General features: G+C 36.6%; 1 protein-coding gene across 7 annotated transcripts in view; it reads right to left on the bottom strand.

Moving 5' to 3' along the window:
• khdrbs2 (KH domain containing, RNA binding, signal transduction associated 2) overlaps window positions 1-21,243 on the bottom strand; it is a 243,009-nt gene that overhangs the window by 198,365 nt on the left and 23,401 nt on the right. For all 7 annotated transcript variants that reach the window (XM_083538517.1, XM_083538518.1, XM_083538520.1 and 4 more), the window contains exon 3: window positions 3,163-3,279. In XM_083538517.1, the coding sequence (XP_083394643.1) occupies window positions 3,163-3,279 (117 nt within the window). The remainder of the gene's footprint in view (window positions 1-3,162; window positions 3,280-21,243) is intronic.

Below are 21,243 nucleotides of genomic sequence, written 5' to 3'. Positions count from 1 at the left end.
AAACGTAAGGACTAGATGATTGAGTCAGGGCATTTCCAAAATAGCAACATTTGTGGGGTGTTCCAAAATTGTCCAAGAAAAGACAACGAGTGTACTGGTGACAAGGTCATTTGCATACAGGGCTTATTGAAGATTGAACATAGCAAAGGCTAGCCTGTCTGGTGCAATCACACTAAAGAGCTACTGTAGCACAAATTGCTGAAAAGGTTAAACCTAACTATAAACAAAGGTGTCAGAACATGCAGTGCATTGCAGCTGTATATATCGCTGCGTAGCTTCAGAACAGTCAGAGTGTCTATCAAATGACTCATGGAGAAATATAAGGTTGCCTGGTCTGATTAATCACATTTTCTTTTACAATATTTCGATAGCTGTGTGCATATGCATTGCATATCTAAGTAATAAATGGCAAAAAGATGCAAGACAGTAGAGCCAGTGATGGACTCTACAATGCACACTGGGAAACTCTGGGTGCTGACATTCATGTGTCTGTTACTTTGGCACGTACCACCTACCTTAACATTGTTGCAGACAAAGTGCACCCTGTCACAGCAAAGGTATTCCCTAATAGCAGTGGCCTCTTTTAGCAGGATGATAAGCCCTGCCACACTGCAAACAGGATTTTTCAGGATTGATTTGAGGTACATGACAAAGAGTTTCAAATGTTGACTTGGCCTCAAAGTTCCCAGAGCATCTGAGAGATGTGCTGGACAAACAAGCCCAGTCAATGTAAGCACCACCTTACAATTTACAGAACTTAAAGGATATGATGCTGATATCTTGGTGCCATATATCACAGCACATCTTCAGAGGTCTTCTAGAGTTCATGCCTGAAAAGGTCAGAACTGTTCTGCTGACACAAGGAGGGCCTACTCAATATTAGGCAGCTAGTTATAATGGCATGGCTGAACTCTGTATATGTAACAGTCTTTCAACTGATTTGAAGTAGTACATTTTATAGATTTTATTTCTATAAACACTGGTTTCGAAACTATCACCACCCTAGCAGTTATTATTTTATATAACATGGCTAACTTATTATTTTTACATCTTGTAGAGTTTCTCTTTGCTGCACTGCTTCCACTATGTGGATGTTAGATTTTTTGTCCAATCAGATTTCAGCCTCTATGTGCTGCCACGTCAATCTAATCTACCCAGGGCCTTCAAAGTCAGTAGTGCTGGCCTTTTTACCTCAGTCTCTATCAGCAATAGGTCTGTTTCTTTAACCAATCAGATTTCAATTTCGCCTCACAGAGCAGCTAGCTGGCCCAGAATAGCGTCAGCATTTTTCCATCCTCTGATTGGTTTGTCAAAGGGAAACTGTTACAGCTGAGTTTGACTGGCAAAACACGTGTGTAGCGCGCTGCACACATTAATAAATCTGAGTTCGAATTTTTTTATACCTATGGAAGAAGAGAAATTGATTTGGTCTCCGACATAATAAAAAATAAATTTTTAAGAAAAGCTAGACATTGTGAGGAGAGATTAGCTAACCCCGAAGCTAGCTTGTCTCAGCCCGGGAAAGGGTTTGTTCACCACTTTCAGACCAGTGAATACGAGCAGTACCACTGGCTTACAGCTTCTGAGGAGCGTTGCAAATTATGAGTATGCATATCTGGTAAATAGGGTGTATTTTATTACATTTTTTATGTTTTTGTCATGTTATTAGACAAATATTGATTCTGAACTGCTCCAGATGATGTAGGTGGCACAGTTTGGGTTGTAGTGTAGTGCCTCTCTCTCTGGGCGTAAATCTCGGAGGGACGGAGGAGACATTGCCCTTGTAATTTTCCATGAATCTGCTCTATTAGCGATTAAAATATGACTTATCTAGTTAACGTTAGCTTGTTTACAATAGCTTGTAGCATAGTGCACTGACACTAACACGCCAAAGCCGTTTCCACTGCAGTGTTTTATTTGGGACAACTTGGCATAATGTTAACTTAACATTAACGGCCACAATTAGCATATTGTTTATCTGTGCATTTACTAAATGAGCACTGTGCTACATCCGAACTGACCCTGCTGTATTTTTTTGTATAATCAATTTCTATTCTGTTCTCTTCATTAATTTTAAATAAAATTTTAAACCTTTTTTTTCAATTCCTTGTTTTGCTTTTTTATTGAACCTGAGAAAAACTTAAAAAAAATAACCATAATGATGCAGTCTCCATAATAAAAGCAAAGTGCTCCATAATAAAAGCAAAAAAAAAAAAGCTCCATAATAAAAGCAAAGTGTTTCACTGTGGGGACACTGTGTCTTTATCAGTACAATTTGACTTTATTATTTCAAAAATTGCTCATGAGAAATTAAATATTTATTGTCTAACCCCCCCCCCCACTGTTGTAATGAAATTTACGCCCATGTGCCACACGTTCTTATATTGCGTTTTTGTATAGTATTGATAGTTTCTATAATTGTGGCATGATATTGGTGGTATTAACAGGTGGATTAAGTCGGGTAAAAAATGCATGGCCCACCTCTGCTGTGACTATGTTTTACCACTATTTGTGATGCCAATTAAAACTGTGCATATCTAAGAAAGATATGATACCTTAGCAATATTTTCTTTTTGGTGTTATTTCACAAAATATTTAAATACTTAGGTATTATTATTATTATTATTATTATTATTATTATTATTATTATTATTAATAACATAACATGCAAATATTATAGCTAGTACTAACATTACTAGCTTAAAGTATCAATTTTTTCCCTTTCTAAATTTCAGAGTAGTGCATTTGTTCCGGATCATTCTATGCAGTGTATATTTTGTATTTTTGTATTTGTAAGACAGTGTAGTCTTTCTAAATGCCATTAGCTGCTGAGGCTGTGCTTAAACTTACACAGACAAGCTTTCAGGGGACTAACAGTCTAAAGGATAAATAGCTCTAGTAAAGCAGAATTGCTGTGTACAGACTTTTCCTTTCAGTGCAGCATTATGAATGATGGCACATAGACTATATTCTGAAATTGGATCAAACTAATGCATTTTAATATGTTTAATTCTATTCATTTTTCTATTGAGCGATTCAACATTTCCTGAAAATAACGCTTTACATATTAATGTGTTTAGGCATAATTCACGGTGAATATTGCATGTCATGTGCATTTCATTGATTGAAACCAAAAGCAAAAGCAGGATTCTGTTATCCTACCTTGTCTTTATCTCTCATTGAACCCTTGCCGAGAATGGACATCTTCGCTCCGGTTTCCTCTTGTAATCTTTTCATGGAATTGCCCCGGGGCCCCAGCAGTTTCCCAACAAAATTAAACTGTAATGGAGAAGAGAAAAAAGCAATACCGTGAGTCTCTCACGCTTCCTGACAGTTCTCTTACTTCAAAGTCATTAAAAAAACATCTATAGGGTTTTTTCCATCACAGACAAAATCAGTCACACCCTCAAACATATTAACTGAACAAAAAATTGGTTTAAAAAAATGAACTCTGTTTCTACCCTGTCCATCAATACTAGTTTTTTAGCACCAATAACAGCAATGCTTGTCCTTCGCCATAATTTGTATTTTGCAGTAACAAGTTCTATCTTTAGGGAGTGCAATTTCTCACCTGGATAATCAATGTTCAGGGTCAATAAAGACCCTTGGTTGCCTTCACTTGATATTAGAACATGTGCAGATGCCAATAAAGATCTGTGGAGTGCCCCTAAGGCCAGTTCTTGTAGAAGGCATAACATTAATTCATAAACTTTGTGTTTATTGAAATATGTCTAATTAAACATGTGGAAATTTCAGCAATAGTTCTCACTCACTTTAACTTATTGCTTTAAGTTATGCTTTAACTTATTAATATCTGGTTGTATAAATCTCAGTGTAGCATTTTAACATCTTGCATAATAAAATAATTAAAAAACTTATCAATATCTATCTATCTATCTATCTATCTATCTATCTATCTATCTATCTATCTATCTATCTATCTATCTATCTATCTATCTATCTATCTGTCTATCTGTCTATCTGTCTGAATCTTAATTGCAAAAGTATTTAATTTATTTAAAATTGGGTGCCTGATTCATTTTAATTCAATTTTCGAATAACATTTTATATATATAGTGCTTTTAACAATTGACAGTCCCAAAGCAGAATTAAACACATAATAAATATAACTTTTTTATTTATAAAAGTCTATATAAGTTGTTTTTAGTTGGTTTAATAAGTTTTTTCTCTAATGAGCAAGCCAGTGGTGACAGTGGCAAGGAAAAACTATAAGGATTATATTTTATTACTTTAATGTGTTTCTGCAACAGTTTCAAACATTTCAAGTTTGTTTACTTTACAGATGCAAATATCAATGATGTTAGATTAAAGCAAAAAAGGGAAGAAAAAAAAATTCTTTATTTTCAGCAACATTAGATACAAAAAGCATTACTTTAGAGAATTTCAATGAGCATTTCAAATGGAAATAACTTTAACCCCCACTAGATTTATTTTGTTCACAAGTTTGTTGAATGCTTTATTTCTATTGCTTCATTACCCCAACAGTAGCATAAAATTAAGGCATGGCATATGTAAATTAGATGTATATGAGGATAAATTGTGGTTTGTCATATGTACATGGAATGTAAATTAGGGACTAGTGAGTGAGGGTTTATTCCCACACAGCCAACATTGTTGCATCATTTTCCTGTTTTTGTATGAAATAAGTACAAAACAGGTCAATCTTAAATCACTGCTTGTTGAGATAAGGTGACAATTTCTAAAATCAGATGCAGGGTGATTTGCTTGTTATTCTTGGAACTCGGCACTCGAATCTGTGCTCATTTTTTGCAGTTTTGATGAACAAGGGCCAATATATTTATCTACAGTGGGGATTCTAGTCACGCAGTGTAGATGACGAGCTATCAAGGAAATGGCTTGGGGCAACAACTAACATTTCACACTCACAGTGGGCTAAAAGTCAGAAAGACCAGTTACTCATATTTCTTTTCCACTCCTTTCCCTTCTACTTCATCCATAAACCAATCACTACCAAACTCTTACTATCATTCATACAGAAAAGGCATATTGTAGAATGTATTACATGTATGTTTTATGCTAAATTATTTGCATTGTTTAAATAGAATGTAACAAAAAGCCAATTTTCCTAATATGTATGAGTCTTAAATAGATCTATATCATGAACCTTATCTTCATCAAATCTATGTCATGAGCCTTAAAAATATAAGCCGATAAAAACAAAAAAAAAAAAAACGCAAAATGAAGGGGCTGTTAATTATTAAGTAGCAAACACACCAGACTTTCGCTCTGCTATTTTCTTAATTATTCTTGCCATACCTAATGCCTGATCTGTAATCACATGATTCTGGTTCCACCCCAAAGAGGAAAGGAAATTGAGATTCTGTTTTATTTTCCACCACTTCTATTTATTGTTGTTTCTTTATTACATGTTTAGATTTTTCTAAGAAACACTTAGAGGTGGACAAATCAGTAGCCTGTGTGCCTGGGATTTTGTGTCCAGGTGGTTGCTGATGTATTTGTAGTAAAAAAAAAAAAAGAAAATATTGACCTTATAATTTTGCAAACAAGAATTGGTATGTAGCTATGTGCAAATTTGGTAAACGTTTGGTAAAGGTGGTAAAGTACAAAGAGGATGAATTCATTTAAATAAACAAAAATATATCTATGTGTGGAATGTCCAATAGTAATACTGTAGCTTTGCTTGTGTAGTGAAAAAGGAAAAAGGCTACCAGGTGCTGACACATTCACTTGCAGACGTGATTGCATCTCCGTCTGAAGGTGACCAAGGTCATGATGGGCATAAAAGGTAATATTGTGTTCCATTTGAGGCAATACTACAAATGGACAATTCATATACCTGATTGTAGAGGATATAGGGTACTGTGTAAAGGCCTAGTGTATAGTACATACTTATATTTATACACTTAGCTAGTGTAACAGGTATAGAAATTATTATAATTCATTAAATATGTAGAATTACACAACATAGGGTAAATGTTCATATGTGTATAAGAAACCACATTGTAGATTCCAATGGATTCAGTTACTGTAGTTTTCTGAGTAAGCACATGAAGCTTTAACTGAAAGTCTACAGTATGTGCTAGTTAATGAATTATTATTACTTGACACTGCTTTAAATAACCAGCTGCCATTATGGTTCACCTTTTTTAGATATATTATAGATACAGTGAGGAAAATAAGTATTTGAACACCCTGCTATTTTGCAAGTTCTCCCACTTAGAAATCATGAAAGGGTCTGAAATTGTCATCGTAGGTGCATGTCCACTGTGAGAGACATAATCTAAAAAAAAGAAATCCAGAAATCACAATATATGATTTTTTTTTACTTTTTATTTGTATGATACAGCTGCAAATAAGTATTTGAACACCTGAGAAAGTCAATGTTAATATTTGGTACAGTAGCCTTTGTTTGCAATTACAGAGGTCAAACGTTTCCTGTAGTTTTTCACCAGGTTTACACACACTGCAGGAGGGATTTTGGCCCACTCCTCCACACAGATCTTCTCTAGATCAGTCAGGTTTCCGGAGTTTGAGCTCCCTCCAAAGATTCTTTATTGGGTTTAGGTCTGGAGACTGGCTAGGCCACGCCAGAACCTTGATATGCTTCTTACAGAGCCACTCCTTGGTTATCCTGGCTGTGTGCTTCGGGTCATTGTCATGTTGGAAGACCCAGCCTCGACCCATCTTCAATGATCTAACTGAGGGAAGGAGGTTGTTCCCCAAAATCTCGCAATACATGGCCCCGGTCATCCTCTCCTTAATACAGTGCAGTCGCCCTGTCCCATGTGCAGAAAAACACCCCCAAAGCATGATGCTACCACCCCCATGGTTTCACAGTGGGGATGGTGTTCTTGGGATGGTACTCATCATTCTTCTTCCTCCAAACACATTTAGTGGAATTATGACCCAAAAGTTCTATTTTGGTCTCATCTGACCACATGACTTTCTCCCATGACTCCTCTGGATCATCCAAATGGTCATTGGCAAACTTAAGATGTGCCTGGACATGTGCTGGTTTAAGCAGGGGAACCTTCCGTGCCATGCATGATTTCAAACCATGACGTCTTAGTGTATTACCAACAGTAACCTTGGAAACGGTGGTCCCAGCTCTTTTCAGGTCATTGACCAGCTCCTTCCGTGTAGTTCTGGGCTGATTTCCCACCTTCCTTAGGATCATTGAGACCCCACGAGGTGAGATCTTGCATGGAGACCCAGTCCGAGGGAGATTGACAGTCATGTTTAGGTTCTTCCATTTTCTAATGATTGCTCCAACAGTGGACCTTTTTTTCACCAAGCAATGGTGAATTGGCAATTTCCCCATAGCCCTTTCCAGCCTTGTGGAGGTGTACATTTTTGTCTCTAGTGACTTTGGACAGCTCTTTGGTCTTGGCCATGTTAGTAGTTGGATTCTTACTGATTGTATGGGGTGGACAGGTGTCTTTATGCAGCTAACGACCTCAAACAGGTGCATCTAATTTAGGATAATAAATGTAGTGGAGGTGGACATTTTAAAGGCAGACTAACAGATCTTTGAGGGTCAGAATTTTAGCTGATAGACAGGTGTTCAAATACTTATTTGCAGCTGTATCATACAAATAAATAGTTAAAAAATCATATATTGTGATTTCTGGATTTTTTTTTTTTTAGATTATGTCTCTCACAGTGGACATGCACCTACGATGACAATTTCAGACCCCTCCATTTCTAAGTGGGAGAACTTGCAAAATAGCAGGGTGTTCAAATACTTATTTTTCTCACTGTATATACTATATAAATATTTCTTAAGTTTTTTCACCAGCATATTTTGGTGTACATTTTTTGTGTTCTTCTATTTATCCAGAACACAATGTGTATTAATTTACCCAGTTTCTACTCTGCTGATCAAAGATTGTGCTAAGGGAAAAGAGCTTGCCCTTCAAATGTTTTCAAAGGTCAGCTGACACACACTGTTGAGAAAGCAAAATACACATGTAGGCATTAGTCATCAGCACATGTCTGGAAATCACCTGCATCTGCATTTCTTTTGTTCATGTTTAAAGTAGGACAGTCCTAACAAACATTTTACTGCATGTCGTACTGTATAAATGTGTATGTGACAAATAAAATGTTTATAAAAAATTAGAACCCTCGTGCAGCGTTATTTGGGGGATCTATGTCATTTAGGGAGGGATATAAAGACGAAGCTAACTGACAGCGCTCATTATATTTAGAATAAACCTAAGGAGCTTTAAAGAAGATGATTAGTACGAAAACTGGATTATGAATTTTCTACCCGGCTGAACTATAGCAAAAAAATGAATGCTAAAGACAAATTCGTCTCATTAGTGCAGCTCGGTTAGAAATGCTTTCATGCCTTATAAATAAGCGGAAATGCTTCAAAATTACGGAAGCTTGACCAGTCAATGACATTCGATTTAAAATAAAAACAGATTCTAGGTGATCTCTACTGAAAGAATATTTAACAAGCAAATAATGTAGTAGGTATTATGTACCTGGCAATTACCCTTCCATGACTATACATGCGAAATGCAGATTGAATGCAAGCAGAAGGATTTTCTTCTGCATCCTATCACAGAGCATCAACAGGCTCATTTGTTTCTGAGTGTTGGAAACGCCTGCATCGCCTCCTGCCTGGTGGATGTGACAGAAATACTCCACAGCTGGCAGGAAGCCCTCAAGCAGATGGCCGAAGATGCTCACTGGGCGGTGGCAGCTGAGTGGCCTGTTTTCATTAAGCTAATGAATGTCTGGAGCCCCCTCTCTGGCTCTGCAATGAGCAATTTGGGCTTTATTAGGGACCATGGTTCAGTGTTAAATGAGGTTTGAAAAGACGCACGCCGCCCCGGCAGCGGTAGGTTGGCAGGACAATGAAAGACGGGCATGGGCAGACTGACATAAGAGTGGCACAAGCGAAATGATGAACCTGATAGCAAGAAGATGATTACTACGCACAAATCAAGCATTAATATGTGCTGATGATATCAGACCGCAGTTGAAGAGCCAGAAAAAAGCTAACTTCTGATTTACTATTATTGTTAAAAGGTGAAAACTTATCATCCGCAGAAATTAGCTTTCTCTATATGAGGCTCTATGACAGGGACCTTCACCTGGACTAGGTTTGGCTGGATCTTCTCTTAGTATTTCTTTTCTTTTCTTTTCTTTTCTTTTCTTTTCTTTTCTTTTCTTTTCTTTTCTTTTCTTTTCTTCTCTTCTCTTTTCTTTTCTTTTCTTTTCTTTTCTTTTCACTACACAAACAACGTTATGTTAGATTAGAATCCTGGCCAACCAAGTTTTAAGACACCTGAACAAGCTGGTGTTTTGTCTAATTGGGATATTTCCTTGCAGTTAATTGGGTATGACACTCAAGGCTGCACAGAGGCCCGGCTGGACTGCTATCAAGGATGAAGCTTAAATAGAAAATGTATAGTTCATTACCCTCAGCTTACTCTGACTGCCACAAATATTGTGAACTTCATTACCAGTCTCGACAGCCAAAATAGCTACATAAGTGACCCATGTTTTTGGGCTGACATGTCATTTCTGCATGAGCAATGACATAACAAACTCCTTTATCCACTTCCCCCTTAAACAACTTGGATAAGATGGAGGTAAATATTCTGTACAGTCACTGGCCACTTCATCACCCGTACTGATTCATGCAATTGTCTAGCCATGTGTCAGCAGAAAAATGCAAATAGAGATCTGGAGCTTCAGTTATTGTTTACATCAAATATCAGAATGGGGTACATTTTTAGCAGTAACTTGGCATGCTGTTTAATGCCAGAAGGGTTGGTTTAAGTATTTCAGAAGCTGTTGAGCTTATAGGATTTTCATGTATTACCATCTCTAAGTTTTACACAGAATGGTACAAAAACAAAAACATCAAATGAAGTTAGTTAGGTGGAAGTATCTTGATTAAGAGGACAATGGCCATAGGGGTTCAGGCAAAAAGGAAGGCATTGGTAATTTAAAGAATTACTCTTTATAAGTGTGGTTTACAACAGGAGAAGTTCACATTCTCTTCCATTCGAGTTATTCAAGTTTTTTTAAATGTATATACAGCAACTCTAAATTTCTGTAAAGCTGTTTTGCAACAGTGTCCACTGTTAAAATTGCGTTTACAAATAAAATTCAATTGTGGGGACAGTGTCACTATAAAACTGTGAAACTGTGTAGTTCAGTGTATATACATTCCTATTAGAGTTATTTGTTTTAAATACTGTTGCACCTGACTATTTTATATGATTATGTGTAAGATATTGCTCCAAACTCTTAGACTTGACATATTTTCATCTGCTCAATTATAGCTGTAATGTAAACTGGCATAATGTTGCCTAAAGAAACCCTACATTTACAAGTATGCCACTATTACCCCAGAGATTTTTCTAATCCTCTTGTAACAGTTTTATTTACACAATCTGTATTTGCACTGTTCAATACTTGACATGATATAATATGTAATAATGTTCGACTGTAGAAAAAAGAACAGTGGCATTCACAGCAAATATGTGCTATGTACACTTTAATCTAGTTTTTTCTTTTTTTTGTTCATTTATACATAAATCAATTTAATATTTGATTCTTGAAACATCCTTTTCCACAATCCGCAAGCCACTTGTTACAGGTTCTAAAAAATATTCATAGATGCTAGTTAACTAAATTGTGTGTGCTTAAAAAGTATTTTAAAAAAATCTCAACCCAGTTACTATTATCCATGTTACCCATCCTACAAATTAATAACATGAAAAATAGTAACTGGGTTGAGATTTTCTTTATTCTTATTCTCAGCTACTATATTACAGAAAATTGAGAAATTATTGCTATATGTGGGCTATTTTCTAAGAATCGTTTAAAGCTTTAAAGAACTAATTGGCAGAAATGACTTATCTACAGAACAACAAAACTGCCTTGTCCCCTTTGTGTGTATATTTGATTAGAGCTTACAAGAATAATAGAAGTTAGCAGGGTCATCAAATTTCCAATATCATTATGTTCCTCTCATACCAAATTTCCTATCATCCTGTTTCTATCTGACAATATAGTCATGAAAATAATGTGCTGCCACACCAGTGATTTGAGAGTTGACGTACAGAATCTTTATTTGCGCTGATTGTTTTTAGCTGTACCACACAGTGCTGCATGCACATTTCTGGTTGTGGGAAGTGAAATGCCAAAGAACATTACATGCAAATTTTCTGTTGAAAGATAGCAGTTTGTATGACAGAGAGTGTTTATTGTAAAAAGACTGGATTGAAACCTGGAGCTGGACAATGTTTTTTGACCTGGTTTGAAAAAGAAATCCAGTCAAACCAAACAAAACAAATCCATTTGTAGCTCAGAATCTACTTGCCAGTAACACTTGGCAGAAAATAGAGTGGTATATTATCCAAAACATTGGTAGGCATTTTGCCTTTGTTTGAGCTAGAGGGCAAACCCCACTGCCGTATATATATGGCACCAGATAAGTTCCCCAGCTACAGAGAGAGGAGAGCAGTGCCAGATGAAGCAGCTGTACTGCTGGGATGGACTCCTTATAGCATAGTTTTTGTCGAGGACTAAGAATGTTACAACCCTGAGAGGAGACACAACTTAGCTGGAGTGAGTGTGTGGATGCAGGTATTAGCACTCAGGAGGTTAGACAGTGACAAGATACAGCACAGAAGGCACTCCCTGCAATATAAAAGAAAGGCTAACAATCTGGAAAAAAAAACATAGACAGAGAGAGAGAAAAACAAAAACAGAACAACAAAAAAAGTTGGGAAAATGGGGAGGCAAAGGAGACGTAGAAAAAGACTTTCATGGACATAGATAAAAAAGTATGATAAAGAATCGGTGTGAGGAACAAAATCAGAGATTTTCATGGCTGAGAAAGTAAGAAATAGCAACATGGAAAAGGAAAAAAGGAGAGAAAAGTGCATACATGAATCACAGACCTGGCAACAAAAACATACATATAGTTAGCTCTGTTACTATAAGAAAATTAGTATTAAAGTGTACCTGAATTCAGAATTACATTTTGTGTCTTTTGGTATAAATATTTTGGCTTTAACATTATCTGTAATTTAATGTGCTCCAAAATAATAGAAGAATTTGGAAGACATGCGTGTATAAAATGTACAATATGAATCAATGTTGACATCATTCTGCTTTTTAGCTTTTTACCAGATTTTTTTCATGTCAGCATGCATGGGTTGTAAATGTGTCCTTGGTTGTTCAAAGACTATGTTTCTTCATGTCCAATTGTAAATTGGTTAAGAACGAAATGGCTTCTCAAGATGTGGGGTAAGCTAAATGATATTGGTGAATTAAAAAGGGAGAGAAGCTCAGGATATCCTGTTTTAGTGGAAATTACAATAACATATTAAACATTACTGTGCATTATCTAGTACGTATTCATTCACACCTAGAAGTAATTTAAATCACTTGCATTTCTTGAACCTGGTTAAGCTCCTAAAGGAAGCATAGCGGTATTTTGGAAATAGCCTGCCAGAAGCGAGCTCTTCCTTCACCCAGACTCAACGCGTTACAACGGCTTGTATCTAAACAGTAACCGACCAAGAATGTCTTTGTTCACTGTCTTCCTCCTTCCTTTCACAACTATTTCTTTTGGGAGTTTATCTTTTGGCATCGTCGTGCGTTTAAAAATCACCTGATGGAAGTTTTTTCTCCCGAAGCCGTGCAGCTCAGAACACAGGTGAGGTGCGTTTTTTTTTTTTCGTTTCCGTTCGGAAATTTCATTGGTCTAATGTTATGGGGTTAAGTTTTTTTTGGCTTGAAGTTTGTGAAACCGGGAAAAAGCCAGGAAAAATTAATAAATTAGCCGCTTCGTTGCTTAAGCCGCGGGGTTCAAAACGTGGGGAAAAAGTAGCGGCTTATAGTCCGAAAAATACGGTAAGTAAATATGCCACATCAAATATCAGGTAGGAGAATGCTGAGGATGGAGCCACTGGGAGGGAGGAAAAGAGAAAGGCCAAAGAGGAGGTTTATGGATGTGGTGAGGAAAGACATGCAGGTGGTTGGGGTGAAAAAGGCAGATGTACAGGACAGGGGGGTATGGAGAAGGATGATCCGCTATGTGGACCGCTAATGGGAGAACCAGAAAAAGGAGAAGCAGAAGAAGAAATATCAAGTGATGAGTGTTTCATGACAGTCTATAAAAGCTTCACACATTGCTATTACCTAATATAAGAGACTATCCACATAAAGAGCTTGCAATTTAAAAAAAAAAAAAAAAAGGAGTGGGAACAAAGTAAAAGATGGCAAAGGAGAAAAAGAGCAATACTGAGTGGGATAGAAAGAAACTAAGGATGGAGATCATGTGAGGGAGTGACAAAAAAGATGAAGCACTCCAACAACACTCTCCATATTTCAGAGTGAACTTCAAAGGGACCTTAAGAGCTTTGAGGAAGATGATTACTTGCGAAACTGGATTATGAATTGCTGTTTCTGCGTGCCTGAATTACGGTCAGAAGTGAACACCGATGACAAATTCATCTCATTAGTGCAGCTCTGTTGAAAATGTCCTCATGCATTATGAATAAACTGAAATGTTTCAGAATCACTGTGGTTTGGCCTGACAATATGACACTCAAGTTAAAGAAAATGAAATGTAGGCAGAGCTGCTTTTTTCCCTTGAGAATTCATTCTTTAACATTTACTATAAAGAATAAATGCATACACAGACACATTCATTCTTTATGATGGAATGCCTTTAGTTTCCTCATGACCAATGCCAAGTCAGTAAAGCAAATTGAAAGTATTTTGGTTTTTTAAAAAAGGCTATTAGATAATAATGACATTAGAGAATTACATAAGGTTTTTAGTGGGGAATATTTAGTGAGATGTATTCTTGGTAATGTAGCTTTGTGTTGAAAAATCCATTTCATAACCCACACTGAGCTCTGGAACGTTGAGGCCAGTAGCACAGATGTTGGGTAAACAAACAGCACATTAAGACTCTCCCCATCAGGAGGTTGTCACCTTAAAAGACCCTTATTCACACAGGGCAAAAAAAAAAACATCCTACGATGCCTTTTTTGCAGTAACAAAGCTCATATCACCATCCGGAGTGCATTATAGCCACTGCAGTCTGGTCAGCTGAATCATATAGCTGTATTTTTCTCTTTACTTCTATCAAAAACTTGCCACAACATGAAAGGTGCATTAACCAAGCTTGAAGTTAGCATGTAAGCAGGATTTAATACAGGTAGTTCCTAAGTTACGATGCTTCGACTTTTCTTGATCTTACGATGACGATATCGATACGACAAAATTTTTAAATCATTTTAGGGTTTATGCGGTAGGCAAACCTAGCAGCATATATCAAGTAGATCAATTGGGATGCTGCCAGAATGTATGCTCAGAGCTCAGTCGTCTTGGTGTTTGAACACATATTTCTTTTTTGTTTTTGATGTTTCAAAGCCCAATTTTAGCTCTTGTTTCTCTCCTTTTTATCGGCACTCGTCCACGCACCCACTGCCACATACAGTACTTAAATATTAGAGATCGACCGATTGATTGGCCAGCCATTTTTTTCCTGTGCTCATTCGCTAAGCTAATCAAAGTTCTCTTTCTTGCCAATGAGCTCCGCCTCCAAATTCGACATACAGAATCAGCCTAAAATCAGCTGAAGTCGTCTGACATTTTCTGTATAACATCTTATTCATTACCTATTAGAATTTCTGAGATAAAGGGGACAAAAAAGAAAATCGCCCAAACATAGCGGCCAAGAAAAAAAAAAACGGCACATTATATCGCTCATTGGCTTCATTGATTTCTAAATATCAGCATCGGCCAGAGAAAAACACATATCAGTCGACCTCTAATATATACTGTAAAGTTTATACATTATAGTAGTGTAAAATGTTTTGCTAAATTATGGACTGTAATTTGTTAAGTTGTTGACAAATGACATTATACTACCCCATACTGATCACCAATCTTTCACACTTCTGGATAGGTTAGACCATGTCTCGATTTACAATGGGGTCATCGTAACGCATTGCCATCGTAAGTCAAGGACTACCTGTATCTGCAAGATCTGACGCATAAAACATTTCACATTTTTGAAATTACAGCATATACATATAAAGAAACAAGCTAGACGACACATATCTCCAAAGTAATTAGGAAGCAACTATGAAATCAGCCAAACATATTTTAATTTTTCTGAATGTAAGTGAGGCCTTATGAAACACATTCTATGTATAGCCTGTCTCTGCATCTGTGTTGAGAGTGTTAGCCACAAACCACCATCTCCTAATTTGTTTGCTACAGTGGTAGTAGGAGGAACTAGAAAAGGTCATAAAAGTTTCTGTCAACAGGGAAAATTAGGGATAATTAAGGTTGGAGGTAAATGGAGCTAATTAGTATGGGAGGACCAACCGCACTGAAGCATTGTGATGTTGTACAGTGTTAGGCAATGTTGTACGTTTTCTTAGTCATTAGTCACTAATTACAGATTTTAAAATGTTTATCTGCCTGTAGACCAGCAGCTGGATGAGATTTCTTAGAAGTCTTTTTAAATCATTTACAATACTGATAATCGATGCATAGTGGTTTCGCCCAAAAGTCTTGATTTTAAAAGCAGCTGCATGTCAAAGCTGTGCAATTTATAATTTACAAGTCATACAGTAGGCTTGATTTAAAACTACTTTTATTAGAAAGGTGTATGATGGAGAAGCCAAGTGGAACTGCTGTTAACACATTTCAAGTCAAGTCAAGAGGCTTTTATTGATCCTAATCCAAAGTTCAGGTTTACAGTCTGTGCATACAGTAGTTTGTGCATGTTGCCCTCTGTGTCTTCATGGGTTTCCTCTACGATTTTGAACTTTCCTCTCACCTCCCAAAAATGCCACTTGGTGAACAGACTTCTGTATATCTCCCCTAGATGTAAGAGAGTATGTGTTTCTGTGCATTTTCATGGGACCCTGAAATAGACTGATGCTATGTCCGGGGTGTTTTCCTGGGTGCAACAACCACAATCCTGTCCTGATAATGAATGACTGGATCTTATTATATAACCTTATCTACTGATCTAAAGGACTGTACCTAAACCACCACAATTTACTATATATACTATAGGATTTTAGAAGAATTATTATTAAAATTATTCTGTGGTTCAATTTGTCTAGGTGATGATTTTTATCACATTTTCCACACATTCATATCAGTCTCAGTCTGACTTACATATCTTCTTCATCTTCTTTCGGCTGCTCCCATTAGGGGACGCCACAGCGGATCATACAATACCATACCATACTACTCTGTCCAACAGTAGTCCCATTTCCACCTGTACCTGACTTGTCATCCGCAAATTTGATTTGGCACGTTTTATGCTGGATGCCCTTCCTATCTCAACCCTCCCTATTTATCCTGGCTTGGGACCGGCACTAAGAGTGCACTGGCTTGTGCAACCCTAATGGCTGGGTTCTCAGTCTGACTTACATAATACACAATACTGAATTCAGATTTTACCACAATAATGAAATTTCATAGACAGCTAAATGCCTTACTACTTAAACACAAGTGACATGGTCAAAAAAATTAATGGCAAAAAATGTACATGTGTACTAGTGCATTATTTGAGCTTGTATTACTGTTTTTATAAACAGTTGTTTAGAATATTTAGACTCTTCCATCAGCTGCACTCGAATTCATAATGGGGTTACAAACTGCTTTAATGCTGTGTCTTGTTTTTCGGCGTGTTGCTGAGCCCCGCTCGCCACCTTATCTATGTTAAACACCTTTACCAGCTTGGCCCTCTGTTGGGATGCTGGGATTTCTACAGAGAGGCCACGAGGGGATTATTGTGGTACACAGGGCTTACTGAAACCTCTGCGTTAAGGTCACAATAACAGAAAACTGATAAGAACAGGCTCGGAAGAGACAACAACCACTGACGCTATTGTGTTTTTTGATTAATTGTGTTTCTGCAGGAAAATAAAAAGTGCTAGAGAAGAAAATCCCCATGATACTGTAGCTAAAAATGCATTTGTGTTGAAATCACTGAAACATGTTAAAAAGATTGAAGTAGGCTTAGTTAGCACAAAAGAATTAATTATTCTTCAGTTATTGTGATGTTTTGGGGTAATCTTTGGAAGTCAGCTCATCATCTGTGGGCAGCTGATTAAAATGGACACCGCAGGGTTTTTTATTCCTCTCTAAACATGTACATAAATCCATATTATCATTTTATAGCAGAGTGTGTTGTATGGTAAGATGGGGCAGACAGACAGACAGACAGACAGACAGACAGACAGACAGACAGACAGACAGACAGACAGACAGACAGATAGATAGATAGATAGATAGATAGATAGATAGATAGATAGATAGATAGATAGATAGATAGATAGATAGATAGATAGATAGATAGATAGATAGAGGGGGCAGGGGGTGGACACAGACAGATAGACAGATAGATAGACAGATAGATAGATAGATAGATAGATAGATAGATAGATAGATAGATAGATAGATAGATAGATAGATAGATAGATAGATAGATAGATAGATAGATAGATAGAGGGGGGGCAGGGGGTGGACAGATAGACAGATAGATTGAGATTTGAGATTTATGTAGACTTGCGTGGTTTGTTCAAGCTTCAGTACCCCCTTGAGGCTCTAAATCTCTCCCTCGAGGTTCTAGATCCCTTTATAAGCAGGAAGATCTCTGTGAATAGAGATTTCAAGGGTGTTGAGCACTGAGCAGCCTCTGACAAGCCAGAAAGAACCTTTAAATTTCTGCAGTGCAGCAAACGCCTTGATCCAGGTGCTGATGATGCATGTTTCTCTCTCCTCAGGACACCTGTTGTCAGTTTTACATTCTGTCCCTGTAGTCCAATATGAGCGATTGCATGCTTTTCCTATTGCTTTTCTCTCTCTGCTCTCAGATAGAATTTTTTGCTTTATAGATAAAAAGACTCTTAGAAATAATAGAAAGACAGAAATAATACTAGACTTACACATATTTGTGCCACACATGCTAAAACCTCCATACTATTAAATATGATCCAGTACAAAACTCTTCTTTTGCCAAAAATCCAATTCCTTGTCAAAAATTCTGAGAAACGCTGATATGAATTGAGGAAAAACACACTAAACATGTCGACACAAAGAAAGCATGATTTTCAATGCCTCATACTGCAATGCATCCAGAAGCCTGAGGGGTTCACCGCCATGGCTTATGTTCCTAAGCACAAAACCTGATGCCACAGCCACTGCAATTACACTCACTCATATGCCAGTTTTTACCAAGACGTTTTCGAATATTGATTACGTTTTTACTCATATTTAACAGGGAACTCAACTAAAACTAGCTGGCTGCTTTATATATATATATATATATATATATATATATATATATATATATATATATATATATATATATATATATATATATATATATATATATAGTGCCTTGCGAAAGTACTCGGCCCCCTTGAACTTTGCGACCTTTTGCCACATTTCAGGCTTCAAACATAAAGATATAAAACTGTAATTTTTTGTGAAGAATCAACAACAAGTGGGACACAATCATGAAGTGGAACGAAATTTATTGGATATTTTAAACTTTTTTAACAAATAAAAAACTGAAAAATTGGGCGTGCAAAATTATTCAGCCCCCTTAAGTTAATACTTTGTAGCGCCACCTTTTGCTGCGATTACAGCTGTAAGTCGCTTGGGGTATGTCTCTATCAGTTTTGCACATCGAGAGACTGAAATCTTTGCCCATTCCTCCTTGCAGAACAGCTCGAGCTCAGTGAGGTTGGATGGAGAGCATTTGTGAACAGCAGTTTTCAGTTCTTTCCACAGATTCTCGATTGGATTCAGGTCTGGACTTTGACTTGGCCATTCTAACACCTGGATATGTTTATTTGTGAACCATTCCATTGTAGATTTTGCTTTATGTAAAAAGTTAGATTTTGGTTTCATCTGACACCTTCTTCCACATGTTTGGTGTGTCTCCCAGGTGGCTTGTGGCAAACTTTAAACAACACTTTTTATGGATATCTTTAAGTAATGGCTTTCTTCTTGCCACTCTTTCATAAAGGCCAGATTTGTGCAGTATACGACTGATTGTTGTCCTATGGACAGAGTCTCCCACCTCAGCTGTAGATCTCTGCAGTTCATCCAGAGTGATCATGGGCCTCTTGGCTGCATCTCTGATCAGTCTTCTCCTTGTATGAGCTGAAAGTTTAGAGGGACGGCCAGGTCTTGGTAGATTTGCAGTGGTCTGATACTCCTTCCATTTCAATATTATCGCTTGAACAGTGCTCCTTGGGATGTTTAAAGCTTGGGAAATCTTTTTGTATCCAAATCCGGCTTTAAACTTCTCCACAACAGTATCTCGGACCTGCCTGGTGTGTTCCTTGTTCTTCATGATGCTCTCTGCGCTTTAAACGGACCTCTGAGACTATCACAGTGCAGGTGCATTTATACGGAGACTTGATTACACACAGGTGGTTTTTATTTATCATCATTAGTCATTTAGGTCAACATTGGATCATTCAGAGATTCTCACTGAACTTCTGGAGAGAGTTTGCTGCACTGAAAGTAAAGGGGCTGAATAATTTTGCATGCCCAATTTTTCAGTTTTCTATTGGTTTAAAAAGTATTAGATATCCAAAAAATTTCGTTCCACTTCATGATTGTGTCCCACTTGTTGTTGATTCTTCACAAAAAATTACAGTTTTATATCTTTATGTTTGAAGCCTGAAATGTGGCAAAAGTTCGCAAAGTTCAAGGGGGCCGAATACTTTGCAAGGCACTGTATATATATATATATATATATATATATATATATATATATATATATATATATATATATATATATATATATATATATATATATATATATATATATATACACATACAGTATATAATATATATATATATATATATATATATATATATATATATATATATATATATATATATATATATACACATACAGTATATATATATATATATATATATATATATATATATATATATATATATATATGCTAATTTCTATCTGAAAGTGCAGAAAAATTATGATCTGATCATAAACCTGGTACACGATAAAGTGATTAAGCATGAAGAATGTAACAGGTTAGTTCTCTTTTGTGCAAAAAGTGAGCATTTACATCAACCTACTTTTAAAACAAACATCAGATGCAAAATGCAGCCCAGACACAACATTAATTATCTTCCTGAAAGACTGTCTCGTTTAGCACCAACACAGACAGAGAGGAAACAGGATTCAGAAAAGGATTCATTTCACTCTAGCAAATAAAACCCTCTTTGAGATATTGAGCTGCTTCAACTCTCAATAATGTTCTCTTCTGCACTTGACCTCTTGTTAACAGGCCAGTGTTGTGAACCCTTTAGTAACCAAGTAGCTGCTCAGCTAATGCATGCTTAAACAGTCGCTTGAAGTCACCAGATGATGACTTATTTGCATATTTTAATTGAATCATCACAGTTGTTTTGCAAATCAAATTGTTGAAGAATAGCAAGGAAAAGAACAAAATAGAACTTTATCAGAATAAAAGATAATATCAATCATTTATTATAGAAAGATGTCTTTGGCACTGGCCCTACAAATGAACATGTCTATGAAATACAATCATTCTCTAGCAAATGCACACAAATTGAAACATTGGTAGTGAGTAGGCGGGAAACGTGCACAAATATACAGACAGAATAGCTCGCTTTTATCACATGCAAATACAGCCGAGAGTTTAAAACAAAGCCATGCCTGAGAGAAATAATGGTGAGCAGTAATTGGTCAGGCTTGGAAAGCAGAACAGTTGCTTACTTCTGTTAAATGTCTTTGAGACTTTGTTTGAAATAAAGTTGCTTTAACACGTCTAAAACGTTGGTATGTTAGCAACCCAGAAACTTTTTAACCAGCAACAAAATGGCCTACTTTAGACCTCTGGCTTAAAAAAAGATAGGAAAGAAAAATCAGATGCATTTTTTAGTGTCGTGACAGACATTTCATTGTCATTGTTATGTGTCCTGTCTGATCCCTTACTCTTCATTTTGACATCGGCTGAAATTAAACTCTCAACCCACTGCAAAGCTCAAAAATGAAAAAATCTTTTCTATATCTGTAACATTCAACAAGTTACAATTTCAACAGGAAGTCATCCAAATTTCCTGACAATCAATGAAATATCATCACTTTCAAATGATACTAACTGATGAGGTCATATTAACTTTTAACTATACTGTATAGTCTGTGTACTG

This window comes from Silurus aristotelis (assembly GCF_946808225.1).
Source record: "Silurus aristotelis genome assembly, chromosome: 4".
NCBI lineage: Eukaryota > Metazoa > Chordata > Actinopteri > Siluriformes > Siluridae > Silurus > Silurus aristotelis.
The sequence above is the reverse complement of the archived record's forward strand: the minus strand, read 5'-3'. Positions and strand labels throughout refer to the sequence as shown.